Source organism: Lissotriton helveticus, chromosome 5_1 (assembly GCF_964261635.1).
Source record: "Lissotriton helveticus chromosome 5_1, aLisHel1.1, whole genome shotgun sequence".
Classification (NCBI taxonomy): Eukaryota; Metazoa; Chordata; class Amphibia; order Caudata; family Salamandridae; genus Lissotriton; species Lissotriton helveticus.
In genome coordinates, this window is record NC_136065.1 from 1,636,701,392 (window position 1) to 1,636,715,764 (window position 14,373).

Genomic DNA, 14,373 nt, shown 5'->3' on the forward strand with positions numbered 1-14,373 from the left:
CTGTACTGTGTACTGTGCCAAATGAGCTCCCCAGCCAGTGAGGGATGAGTCCGTGGTTAGCACTACTTGTGGAACTGGCTCTATAAACGGCCGTCCTTTTGAAAGGTTTTTTGTGTTGCACCATTGCAGAGAGTAGTGTGTGATCTGCAGCCCATATACCTCAAACACTGGGTTTTGGCTGCTAGATCGCAGAGCATATGTGAGTGAGCTGGATGGATTCATGCTAAACAACTATAAGCAACTCAGTAATATGCTTTAGAGACCAGGTTAAAGGGGAGCAATAAAAACAAAGATAATTGGAAGAACGCATGCATGGAGTGCTGGCTGAGAATCAGCTAATCAAAAATGGACAAGCATGAGCACGCAAAAAACATGATCAGTAAGACATACTGAAAACAACTTCCTATCGCAAGATAGGCATATATTTCTCATATGGGGGTGGGGCTACTACCTTTTATCTTTTCTTCATCGCTGTCATCGGATGATAAAGTAGAGGATGACGAGGTGGAAGCAGACATTTTTGTTAGGTCGAGCTCAGAGTCAGAGTCATTTTCACCAGCAGCAGACATCTTTTGAATGGGCAACGGACGACCTCTTTGAGGCCCAACAAATCCTCGAACCAGTGTCACAGATTCTGCAGCTGCTGCAGCTGCTGCCTCTGCCGCCACCTCTGCCTCCAGTTTCACAGACAGACTCTCCAGGGCATGCTGCTTTATCTCTTCAGCACTACCATCTCGGCGAGGTTCAGGTACAAGGGTAAGAGGTGACACATTCTGTGAATCATTATGTGACGATTGGTGCAGCAGTGGGGTGGAGCAGCGCGAGGGTGCTGGACGACTCTGGATATAGGCCTGACGAGACGCCAGAAAGGATAGTTCAGGGTCCTGCATGATGCTGTAGTCTGCTCGGCTCACGCCATGTCTGGCGGCCCCCCGCAACAGCTCTCCATCATGGCGACCACACTCCCACCACTCTGGTAGATCAGAGCCAGGTTGGCACAGCGCCAAACGCTCTTGCAGCAGGGGGTGACAAAGCACCTGCTCTCGCAATCGGCGCAGTAGCTCCACACGGTACAAAGTCCGGGACGCTCGCTCCTCCGTGATAGGCTCAATGAAAAGTGTGTGGTCTGTGGACTCTGAAGGACAAAGATAATAAGCAGGTCAAGTAAGATTTAAGAACACTACTGCACATATGTTTTCTTTAATGTATAGCTCTGCTCAATCTAAACCGGTGTTACTTAACCTTTTGACTTCGTTAGCCCCACATTGAAAAACTATTGTAATCAGTTGAGGTCCGCTGACTCAATAATGGAAGCAGAGGACCCCGGCCTAACCAGCAGCAATTTGAATCTCAAAATATTACAAAAAATACAGAAACAAGTATACATTAAAAAAATATACAAACAATTAAATATTGTATTCAATTCACAAGCACAGAAAATTAAAAAATGCAAATGTAATCAGAAGATTGGAAAGTTTTCATATTTGGTTTTCAATCATACAAAATGAAATGATGTGCTAAACTATAGTATATAACTTTGGTGTTTTGCTTCAATTGCATGTTTTTTTCTGTAGCGTCAATTGAGGCCACCCACAGATCATGCTCTATTACTTCACTTTAACAGTACATTTTAATATTTTAAATTCTGCTTCTTTATTAGTAAGTTACTTTATTTATCTGCTAATATTAATAAATAGTACAGAATCTAACCAATAGGTTTATTAGTCCTCAGAGGTCTGCAGACCACAAGTTAAGATGCAAAGCCCCAAAAGCAAATTGGTAGACAGTGTGTAGGTTTCTAGGATTGGGATCTTATTAATGAATAGAGCTCAACCCCAGAATAGGGAGGTTAGGAGGGTCGGGGTGGATTGGATGGTCGGTGAGGAATTTGTGGCTAGATGGTCTCTACCAGATAGAGCGTTACCGAAAGTAAGTTATTCTACTGATTCCTCACTTTTGGACTAAATAACAAAGCATTATCTATTCAGAGGAGGGTCTGTGGATGGAGGCATATCAGAAGGTCCTGCAGGACCGAGCAGGCAAAATGCCCCTTTCAGTGAACCTGAATGTCCAGGCAATGCTTCAAGAACGTAAGAAGGGACACCCACATTGCAGCCTAGCAAATGTCTAGGACAGGTACTCCACGATCGATAGGAATGGCAGCAGCTTTGGCCATGGCAGAATGAGCACACAGGCTGCTTCTTTGCCAGTGACTTGCAGATTTTAATACAGAGCATGATCTAGCTAATCTCTTACACACTGCTTGCTCTTTTTGCTCCAGTGAATCCTACAAAGAGCTGATTGTCCACCCTGTGGCCTTTGGCACGATCGCCGTAGAATTTCTCCTGGGGTCTTTGCGATTAGGTCTCTCCTCCTTCTTAGAGTGAGGTGGAGCATAGTGCATTGGCAGGTTGATGGTTTGACCGACATGGAACAGCATCACAACTTTTGGCAGTAAGGATGACAGCGTCCGCAGAACCACTTTGCCTAGGATGAATTAAGTGTATGGTGGATTGACACAAAGAGCATGAAACTTACTCGGACGCCATACTGAGGTGATGGCAATGAGAAACACAGTCTTGACAGTAAGGAGCCATAAAGGACAGCTGTGAAGTAGCTTGAACGGAGTATGTAGGAGAGTAGGGTCTGCAATCCTATGATCACCCAGATTTTTGCTTTTTGCTTCACTGGTTTACGACTTTCCCTGGCTGTGGGCCTGCTAATCAGACCCACAGCCTAGCTGTTCTCTCTACTCCAAATTGTACCCAGGTACTGAATTGGCACTGGGCCCTCTCAAGTCCCTGTACCCAGGGGTTAGGTGCACCCAGAAGTCTCCCAGGGGCTGCAGCATGTATTATGCCACCCCTGGGCTGATTAACTAAATCAGACACAACTGGCTGCCTGACAGCTGGGGCAGAGTGGTGTACTCACCCTCTGCTGTAGATATAGTATTCCTATATCTAAACCTAAATGGACACACAGATCTCCTATCAGTCACTCCTATGGCAGGCCTTAACAATCCTGAAGGCAGAGTGCTTGGAATCGTGTGAGATGGTGCTCTGGCATGAGCTGAGCCTGTCTGCGGCTTTCGGGATCCATCCCTTAGCCGTTTCCATGATATCGCATACCATATACTCTTAAGTGCATTATAATCCTCGCGGTTATATGCCAACTCTGGTATCGCTTTATCAAAACATGTCGAGTAAGGTGTCATACGAATTGGAATACTAACCCCTCGCCAATTCTGGCGACGGGGTTAGCATTCCACCCTTCTAGAGGGACACGACATGTATGTAACCTGTAACCCCGGTTAAAGTCAGACAGAGCCTTAGCTCCACAAAATGGATGCTGCCACCGAGACACAAGTCTGCCCTCCTGCTGCTGGGAGTCCTCCCAGCCCAGGAGGCAAGGACAAAGGGTTTCCTGCCAGGGGCGGTGCCAGCACCGTCCCAGACAGGATTTTGTGTATTCTAGGTAGGCAGGGCTTTAGAGGAAGGTGACTGCAAGTGGCACCCCGGTGCTCACTGTGCATAGGCCGGCTGGAACCAGTTCCAGGGGCACTCCAGCCCCTGGCCTGGGGAAAGCCCGCCAAAGGAGAGGGGTGTAACCACCCCCCTCCTAGTCCCACCCATAGGGCAGGACTTAGTAGCGTGCCAGCCCCTTTTTGCAGGATAAAGGTAGGAACTGGCCCCCTTCCAAATCAGATCATCTTTGAATCCTGAAACTACTTTCCACGAAAGGAACTCAAGACTTCTTCCTAAGATTTCTCCCTTGTGACTAAGGAGTAGTCACCCTGCAGCAGCAGGCACCAACCAAGCATCGCAGTTTGTTGCCAGTCTCTCCTCCGGATCAAGACTGCTCCAGCACGACGAGAACCGGCTTCCCTGGCACCTCTGACCTCAACCTACATCATCAGCCCAGCTGTGATCCGTGGGTGCGACGAGACCTCGAGGGACCGGCCATCTTCAGAACTGCACGACGCTTGTCCAGCACGACCACCGAGTGACCCTCTACCGAGTACTTTGGGGTAAGAGAAGCCCCGACCCTGAGCAGCTCCAGCACCGAAGTCCAGCCCCCCTGCATCCACGAGATCTGCGTGGGGCCCTTCTGCTTTTTGCTGCTCACCGCGTTGTCCAGGTCACTTGCCCGTTGGCTAGTGACCCTCTGACGACGAACTCTAACGACAAACACCGCTGGTCTGGTTGCTCCAGACTGGCCCTTGCTTCCCTCCATCAGAGAAGCACCCTGGACCCTCCTGGTCCACTCCAGACGCCATTTTAGGTCCACCGCGTGGGCCTTGCATTTGCCAAGACTTGTTGCCCAATCCTGGGTCCAGCGACGTCGACAGCAAGTACCTTCGTGGGACAGCTCGCACCTCCATCCTGGTCGCCGACAACGCCTCCTGGTCCGAGAGACTGCAGAGCCCAGCAGCGCCCACTCACCTGGCTGAGGTGACTTCGTCCGGTGCCATCTTGGTGCCCACTCAAATCACTGGCTAGTGATTCAGAACTTGGTCCCCTCTGCTTACAGGTTTCTTCTTCCCTGATCCAGGCTTGGATCACCACGAACTTCTTCACTGGCCGCCTGCCAGCAACTTCTTTCTTCAGGCTCCTGGATCTTCAACGAGGGTTTCCGACGCAACTTGAACCCTATGCAGCCGCAGCCCCTGGGCTAGGTAAACTGAGTACTCCGGTGCTCCAGCATAGTCCAACACCCTAAGTGTTCGGATCCACCCTTGTTTTCGACCCACCTAGTCAGGTTCGCCCGAGAACAGTAACTTTGCAAAGTGCTAGTATCCATAGACTTGTTCCCGCATTACGCGTGAGAGTTCCCACTCTGCACACGGCGTCCCTAGGCCTCCTGCTTCTAAACTAAGGGTTCAGCATTGTAGGCCTAGCGTTTCTACAGTCTAGAAAAGTATTACTTACCTGCTAGTAACTTCGCATTCCACTTCTTGTGTATATGGTTTTTCGTGCCCCTCGGGCATTTGTGTAAATTGTGCGACTTTCAGTAATTCTTTAAGAGTTTTGTTGTGTGCTTAGCTCCCTGTCTCAAAGAGCCAGGGTAGTCCTGTTATAAATAAATATACTTTATTTTTGATAACAACTTGTGTGGTGTCCTTTCACTTGGTGTTCAAGGGGTAATGTGATGGTAAAACAGCTGGCTTAACACGCCCTAGAGTCTTAGCCTTAGACTGCTCGTATCCATGCTACTAGGATAGCTGGTCTATCAGGTTGACTTACAACCAATCATCAATAAGGGTTGTCTGGACTGATACATAGTGATCACTAGAATAGTGAGCACTGCATATCAGGCCAACTTCTCACATTGGTGAGCAGCGGTTGGGATTTGAGCTTGCTGTTGTTTTACCACACGTATCCTAAGAATATCATTTGAAAGATCACATAAGTACTAAGGTACATATAACTTAGCTTAGAATACTCTGAGTTCTACTGAACCAGCTGTTGTAGCTCCTAGGGCCTAGCACACCCTAAACTACAACTCTAGCAAGGGATCAGTAGGTAAACATATAGTGTAGGTAAGTGCACCACTTACACCTCACTAGAAAAGCATGTCTACCCAGGGAGAGTCTACTGAGACTCCCCTTGTGGATCTTGACCCTCCACAGGTCAAATCAAGATATGCAGCTCTCAGTTTCCAGGAGATGAGACAAGTGTGTACCTCCAGGAAATTGAAACAGGGGTCTAACCCCACCATTCCCTTTCTGATAGGTCTCTTAGAGACATATGATGCGAGAAAGATTTCTCAGCTAGATGGGAATATGCCAGCCTTAGAGGGTACCACTGGGGATCCAGACCTCCACAACACTGTAAATGCAGTTGAGGAGGAGGAGCCTGAGGAACTCTCTGGGGATGAGACAGACAAAGGTCTTGAGGTAGTCAGAAGGCTAACTAGGGCCAACATAGACTTGCTTGGGCTAGGATCTGGGAGACCCCCAGTACTGACCCTAAGTAGGCCTAACCTTGGAGTTAGGAGAGATAGATCTCTTTCTAGGGACTCCAATAGATCTCTGCACTCTAATGCCTCTTCTCAGAGGAGAAGGAACTCTCCACAGAGGAGATTGACTTCCCCTCAGAGAATAGAGCATGAAGCCAGAATGAGACAGGCTGCTCTGAGGATTGAAAGGGAAGAACTTGCCCTGGCCAAAGAAAAGCTTGCCTTTGCTAGAGAGCAGCAGATGAGTGGGATAGTTCCCACTGGTGGCAGCAATCTCCCAAGAGATAGAGAGAAGGGTTTAGATACTAAACACCTGACAAAGATAGTGCCCCCCTTTAAGCAAGGGGATGACATCCAGAAATGGATGGCTGCTCTGGAGAGGGCCTGCACTGTGCAGGGCATTCCCCAGAGTCAGTGGGCAGCTATACTGTGGCTCTCCTTTGATGGCAAAGGTAGAGATAAGCTCCTCACTACAAGGGTGGAGGATGCTAACAATTACCAGGTTCTGAAGAATACACTGGTTGATGGGTTTGGTTTAACCACTGAGCAGTACAGGTTGCTGTTCAGAGACACCCAGAAAACTCAGTCTCAGGACTGGTCTGACTTTGTGGATAGTGCCACTAAGGCTTTGGAGGGCTGGTTGCTGGGTAGCAAGGTTACTGATTACACAGGATTGTATAATCTGATGATGAGAGAACAAATTTTAAATAATTGTCAGAACCAGTTGTTGCACCAGCACCTTGTTGATTCAGATCTGACCTCTCCCCAAGAATTGGGAAAGAAGGCAGACAAATGGGTCAGAACAAGGATCAAGCAGAACCAGAACCAGGGTGGTCAGAAGAAAGCAGACCAGAAGGGTAACACTAAGAGTGAACAAAATGACCAGAAGTCTTCAACAGGTCCCCAACAAACCAAAGAGGGTGGGGGTCAGGCTTCACAGCAGAAAAAGAAGACTCGGAGAGGGGTTGGCCTAACGGCTAAGGCGCTCGACCTCGGACCTGGGGATCTGGGTTCGAGTCTCGGTAACGACGCCAATAACCCCCTTTGATTTTGGGCAAATCACTTAATCTCCCCGTGCCTAAAAAAAAAAAAAAAAAAAAAAAAAAAAAATGAAAGTGTGTAACTGGTGCTATGTAAAGCGCTCGGATAACTGATTCGGTTCTAGTTCGCGCTATATAAAACTCCCAAAAAAAAAAGAAGGCCAGTCAAAAAGGTGGTGCCAGTACTGTAAAAGTAAGTCTCACTGGTTTAGTGAGTGCACCAAAAGAGGAGGGCAAACCTCTACCACTACAGCCCCTAAGGCAACTGCACCCCCTAGTACAGTCAGTAGTGGTAGTGCACCTCCCAAGGGATTAGTTGGGTTAACCTTGGGAACTGAGGAGTCTGACAACCGGGGATGCCTCCGGGTCACCAGGAGCTCTATAAATCGCTAAATAAAATAAATAAAATAAAATAATAGTTGGCACACTCACTCAGGCTGTCCTTGTCTGTACAGGGGATATGGATATGTCCCCTGATGTAAGTCCCAATACTTTGGGCAAATACAGGCAGACACCTTTAATAAATGGCAAAATGGCTCAGGCCTATAGGGACACTTGTGCCAGTGTCACCATGGTGACACCTAACTTTGTGGACCCTGGACAGATCATGCCAGGTACAGATTTCCTGGTGACCAATGCCAGCAACGTCACTACCAGTCATAGTATGGCGATTGTTGCTTTCTCCTGGGGAGGGGTAAGTGGCCAAAAGAAAGTTGTGGTTAGTTCAGACCTCCCAGTGGATTGTTTGTTGGGCAATGATTTGGAGTCATCCCTATGGTCAGAAGTGGAGCAGAGGACTCACATGGAAATGTTAGGCTTGCCAGCACATGTGCTTGCTGTGACTAGGTCACAGGCCAGAAGGTGCCCCACTGAACAGGTGCTGGATCCTGGAAGAATGGACCAGACACCTTCCAAGAAGAAGAGCAGTAAGGGTAAGGCTTTGCCTTCCCCCTTGCCCCAGGTTGAGGATCAAGTCTCTGAGGAGGCTGATCTGAGAGAGCTGAGGGAAACTGAGCCTAAAGAGCTTGAACTTGATCAAGTTGAGTTTCTGGGCTCAGGGGGACCCTCCAGAGAAGACCTGGGGAAGGCACAGTTAGACTGCCCTTCCCTTGAACCCCTCAGACAGCAGGCTGCTGCTGAGGCTGCAGGGAATGCCACAGGTGCCCACAGGGTATACTGGGAAGATGGACTCCTGTACTCTGAGTCAAGAGACCCCAAGCCTGGTGCAACCAGGAGGCTGGTCATCCCCTTGTCTCTGAGAGGTTTCCTTCTCACCTTGGCCCATGAGATCCCCCTTGCAGGTCACTTAGGTCAGACAAAGACTTGGGACAGACTTGTCTCACACTTTCACTGGCCCCACATGAATGAGAATACCAAGGAGTTTTGTCGCTCCTGTGTCACTTGCCAAGCCAGTGGTAAGTCAGGTGGCACAACAAAGGCCCCCCTTATACCACTACCTGTGGTGGGGGTTCCCTTTGAAAGAGTGGGGATTGACATTGTTGGTCCAATGGAACCCCAGACAGCATCAGGGCACAAGTTTATACTGGTGGTGGTGGACCATGCCACCAGGTATCCTGAAGCTATTCCACTTAGGACCACTACAGCACCTGTAGTGGCAAGGGCCCTAGTTGGAGTGTTCTCCAGAGTGGGCTTCCCTAAGGAGGTTGTTTCTGACAGAGGTGCAAACTTCATGTCAGGATATCTGACTGCAATGTGGAAGGAATGTGGTGTTAACTACAGGTTCACCACACCCTATCATCCACAATGCAATGGGCTTGTTGAGAGATTCAACAGGACCCTCAAAGGGATGATTCATGGACTACCTGAAAAGCTCAGGCGTAGATGGGATGTCCTGATACCCTGCCTCTTGTTTGCTTACAGAGAGGTCCCACAGAAGGGGGTTGGCTACAGCCCTTTTGAACTTCTGTATGGGCATCCTGTAAGAGGACCCCTGTGTTTGGTGAAGGAAGGATGGGAGAGACCTCTCAAAAAGCCTCCAACCAACATAGTGGACTATGTACTTGGTCTCCGCTCCAGGATGGCTGAATACATGGAGAAGGCAACTAAAAACCTTGAGGCCAGCCAAGAACTCCAAAAAGCTTGGCATGACCAGAAGGCTGTCCTGACTGTATACCAGCCTGGACAGAAGGTGTGGGTACTGGAGCCAGTGGCCCCAGCAGCCCTCAAAGACAAATGGTCTGGGCCCCACACCATCATTGAGCAAAAGGGAGAGGTTACCTACCTGGTAGACCTTGGAACTCCCAGGAGCCCCCTCAGGGTGCTCCATGTGAACAGGCTCAAGGCATATGTCGACAGGAAGGACATGAGCTTGCTCATAGCCACAGATGAGGGACAGGAGGAAGAGAGTGACCCTCTCCCAGACCTGCTCACTCAGAATCCTGATGATGGATCAGTAGATGGTGTTGTCTTTTGTGGCAGCCTCTCTGAACATCAGCAACAGGATTGCAGACAAGTTCTGCAATCCTTCAGACATATGTTCTCTCTGACACCCAGTCAAACTGATTGGTGTACCCATGAAGTGGACACTGGAGACAGTCTGCCTGTCAAGAGTAAAATCTACAGACAGCCTGATCATGTCAGAGACTGCATCAAGACAGAGGTGCAGAAAATGTTGGAGCTGGGAGTCATTGAGCCCTCAGATAGCCCTTGGGCTAGCCCAGTAGTTCTAGTGCCAAAGCCTCACACCCAGGGTGGTAAGAGAGAGATGAGGTTTTGCGTAGACTACAGAGGCCTCAATGCAGTCACTAAGACTGATGCCCACCCAATGCCAAGGGCAGATGAACTTATAGATAGATTGGCTTCTGCCAACTACTTAAGCACATTTGACCTGACAGCTGGGTATTGGCAAATCAGGTTAGCTGAGGAAGCCAGGCCCAAGACAGCATTTTCTACCCCTGGTGGGCATTATCAGTTGTGGTAATGCCCTTTGGGTTGAAAAATGCACCTGCCACCTTCCAAAGGCTGGTGAATCAAGTTCTCACTGGGATGGATGACTTCTGTGCAGCATATCTGGATGATATTGCTGTCTTTAGCTCCACCTGGGAGGATCACCTGGTCCACCTGAGGAAAGTGTTAGAGGCCCTGCAAAAGGCAGGCCTCACTATCAAGGCCACTAAGTGCCAGATAGGGCAGACAAGGTTGTATACCTGGGCCACCTTATAGGTGGAGGCCAGGTTCAGCCATTGGAGAGTAAGATACAGGCCATCAAGGACTGGGCTCCTCCAATCACCCAGACTCAGGTTCGAGCTTTCTTGGGCCTGACTGGGTACTATAGGAAATTTGTCAGAAATTATGGGTCCATAGTGACCCCCCTTAATGACCTGACAAGTAAGAAGATGCCAAAGAAAGTTCAGTGGACAGCAAGCTGTCAGAAAGCATTCAATGACCTAAAGCAGGCCATGTGCACAGCACCTATCCTAAAGAGTCCAGACTTCTCCAAACCATTCATTGTCCAAACAGATGCTTCTGAGTTGGGTGTGGGAGCTGTTCTATCTCAGCTGAATTTTGATGGCAACGACCAGCCAATTGCTTTCATTAGCAGGAGGCTGACCCCCAGAGAGAAAAATTGGTCAGCTATTGAGAGGGAGGCCTTTGCTGTGATTTGGGCCCTGAAGAAGCTGAGGTCCTACTTGTTTGGTACTCACTTCACAGTTCAGACCGACCACAAGCCCCTCTTATGGCTAAGTCAGATGAAGGGTGAAAACCCCAAACTACTTAGGTGGTCCATTTCCGTACAGGGGATGGATTTTACAGTGGAGCACAGACCTGGTACTGATCACGGCAATGCTGATGGGCTCTCCAGGTATTTCCACTTAGAGCAAGAAGACTCACCTGGTCAAGGTTAGTTTATTGTCCCAAAGTTGGGGGGGGGGGGGTCATGTAGGAGAGTAGGGTCTGCAATCCTATGATCACCCAGATTTTTGCTTTTTGCTTCACTGGTTTACGACTTTCCCTGGCTGTGGGCCTGCTAATCAGACCCACAGCCTAGCTGTTCTCTCTACTCCAAATTGTACCCAGGTACTGAATTGGCACTGGGCCCTCTCAAGTCCCTGTACCCAGGGCTGAGGTGCACCCAGAAGTCTCCCAGGGGCTGCAGCATGTATTATGCCACCCCTGGGCTGACTAACTAAATCAGACACAACTGGCTGCTTGACAGCTGGGGCAGAGTGGTGTACTCACCCTCTGCTGTAGATACAGTATTCCTATATCTAAACCTAAATGGACACACAGATCTCCTATCAGTCACTCCTATGGCAGGCCTTAACAATCCTGAAGGCAGAGTGCTTGGAATCGTGTGAGATGGTGCTCTGGCATGAGCTGAGCCTGTCTGCGGCTTTCGGGATCCATCCCTTAGCAGTTTCCATGATATCGCATACCATATACTCTTAAGTGCATTATAATCCTCGCGGTTATATGCCAACTCTGGTATCGCTTTATCAAAACATGTCGAGTAAGGTGTCATACGAATTGGAATACTAACCCCTCGCCAATTCTGGCGACGGGGTTAGCATTCCACCCTTCTAGAGGGACACAACATGTATGTAACCTGTAACCCCGGTTAAAGTCAGACAGAGCCTTAGCTCCACAAAATGGATGCTGCCACCGAGACACAAGTCTGCTCTCCTGCTGCTGGGAGTCCTCCCAGCCCAGGAGGCAAGGACAAAGGGTTTCCTGCCAGGGGCGGTGCCAGCACCGTCCCAGACAGGATTTTGTGTATTCTAGGTAGGCAGGGCTTTAGAGGAAGGTGACTGCAAGTGGCACCCCGGTGCTCACTGTGCATAGGCCGGCTGGAACCAGTTCCAGGGGCACTCCAGCCCCTGGCCTGGGGAAAGCCCGCCAAAGGAGAGGGATGTAACCACCCCCCTCCTAGTCCCACCCATAGGGCAGGACTTAGTCGCGTGCCAGCCCCTTTTTGCAGGATAAAGGTAGGAACTGGCCCCCTTCCAAATCAGATCATATTTGAATCCTGAAACTACTTTCCACGAAAGGAACTCAAGACTTCTTCCTAAGATTTCTCCCTTGTGACTAAGGAGTAGTCACCCTGCAGCAGCAGGCACCAACCAAGCATCGCAGTTTGTTGCCAGTCTCTCCTCCGGATCAAGACTGCTCCAGCACGACGAGAACCGGCTTCCCTGGCACCTCTGACCTCAACCTACATCATCAGCCCAGCTGTGATCCGTGGGTGCGACGAGACCTCGAGGGACCGGCCATCTTCAGAACTGCACGATGCTTGTCCAGCACGACCACCGAGTGACCCTCGACCGAGTGCTTTGGGGTAAGAGAAGCCCCGACCCTGAGCAGCTCCAGCACCGAAGTCCAGCCCCCCTGCATCCACGAGATCTGAGTGGGGCCCTTCTGCTTTTTGCTGCTCACCGCGTTGTCCAGGTCACTTGCCCGTTGGCTAGTGACCCTCTGACGACAAACTCTAACGACAAACACCGCTGGTCTGGTTGCTCCAGACTGGCCCTTGCTTCCCTCCTTCAGAGAAGCACCCTGGACCCTCCTGGTCCACTCCAGACGCCATTTTAGGTCCACCGCGTGGGCCTTGCATTTGCCAAGACTTGTTGCCCAATCCTGAGTCCAGCGACGTCGACAGCAAGTACCTTCGTGGGACAGCTCGCACCTCCATCCTGGTCGCCGACAACGCCTCCTGGTCCGAGAGACTGCAGAGCCCAGCAGCGCCCACTCACCTGGCTGAGGTGACTTCGTCCGGTGCCATCTTGGTGCCCACTCAAATCACTGGCTAGTGATTCAGAACTTGGTCCCCTCTGCTTACAGGTTTCTTCTTCCCTGATCCAGGCTTGGATCACCACGAACTTCTTCACTGGCCGCCTGCCAGCAACTTCTTTCTTCAGGCTCCTGGATCTTCAACGAGGGTTTCCGACGCAACTTGAACCCTATGCAGCCGCAGCCCCTGGGCTAGGTAAACTGAGTACTCCGGTGCTCCAGCATAGTCCAACACCCTAAGTGTTCGGATCCACCCTTGTTTTCGACCCACCTAGTCAGGTTCGCCCGAGAACAGTAACTTTGCAAAGTGCTAGTATCCATAGACTTGTTCCCGCATTACGCGTGAGAGTTCCCACTCTGCACACGGCGTCCCTAGGCCTCCTGCTTCTAAACTAAGGGTTCAGCATTGTAGGCCTAGCGTTTCTACAGTCTAGAAAAGTATTACTTACCTGCTAGTAACTTCGCATTCCACTTCTTGTGTATATGGTTTTTCGTGCCCCTCGGGCATTTGTGTAAATTGTGCGACTTTCAGTAATTCTTTAAGAGTTTTGTTGTGTGCTTAGCTCCCTGTCTCATAAAGAGCCAGGGTAGTCCTGTTATAAATAAATATACTTTATTTTTGATAACAACTTGTGTGGTGTCCTTTCACTTGGTGTTCAAGGGGTAATGTGATGGTAAAACAGCTGGCTTAACACGCCCTCTAGAGTCTTAGCCTTAGACTGCTCGTATCCATGCTACTAGGATAGCTGGTCTATCAGGTTGACTTACAACCAATCATCAATAAGGGTTGTCTGGACTGATACATAGTGATCACTAGAATAGTGAGCACTGCATATCAGGCCAACTTCTCACAGAGTACACATCAGATAAGCTAGGAAAATTAAGGACCCATTGGGGCATGAATAAGGAGAAGGGAGAAACGTGTTACAGCCCTTTAAAAGTTGCATCACAACCAGTGATGTAAATAAAGAGGGCTGATCTGGCAAACTTAGGGAGGCTGAAAGGCCGAACGATAATGCCTAAATAAAAGTGCCCCTAAAAAAAGCCATGTCGGGCAAGAGGCAGACCAAATAACAGAACATCAAATAACTTGGCCTGTAGGGGGGCAATCTGGCGTGTGCCACACCAAGGCCTAAATTTTCCCCAACGACAGGCGTATAAAGTTTTTGGTAAAGGCTGCCAAGATGACATCAACAAATTACAAAGGAAGGTCAAAGGTGTTCATCTGTTGCTGTTCGATCTCCACGGAAGAAAATGGAAAGAGCAAAGGCACGGGTACCTATACGGATGTGCTAACAGCCAAAGCACCACACCACAAAAAACCAAAGGGCTGTACCAGCAGCCAACAGTACAGAGGGGCCGACTGAAGGACCCCGAAGGCACTTCAAGCCACACAGAATACATAAACTGGGCCAACCGAAACACTAGGCCCAAAGCAAAAGGTAGGATAAACACCTCCCATAAAGCACCTAAGGACCCACAAGCTAAGCTTACGGAGGGGGAAGAGGGCAAAGGCCCCGCAAGGAGCTGTTGAATGGCGGAATGTGCATGGGTGTTATACAAGAGAACCCCATCAAAAGGAAGGTCAACCAGACGCTCCCTAAGATTCTCTGGAAAAACGCCATCC

At 49.6% G+C, this 14,373-nt stretch overlaps 1 protein-coding gene across 1 annotated transcript in view; it reads right to left on the bottom strand.

Moving 5' to 3' along the window:
- Window positions 1-14,373, bottom strand: part of LOC144755671 (chromodomain-helicase-DNA-binding protein 8-like) — a 1,307,007-nt gene that overhangs the window by 356,633 nt on the left and 936,001 nt on the right. Inside the window, 1 exon segment of the mRNA XM_078644841.1 lies at window positions 452-1,135. Within this exon segment, the coding sequence (XP_078500967.1) occupies window positions 452-1,135 (684 nt within the window).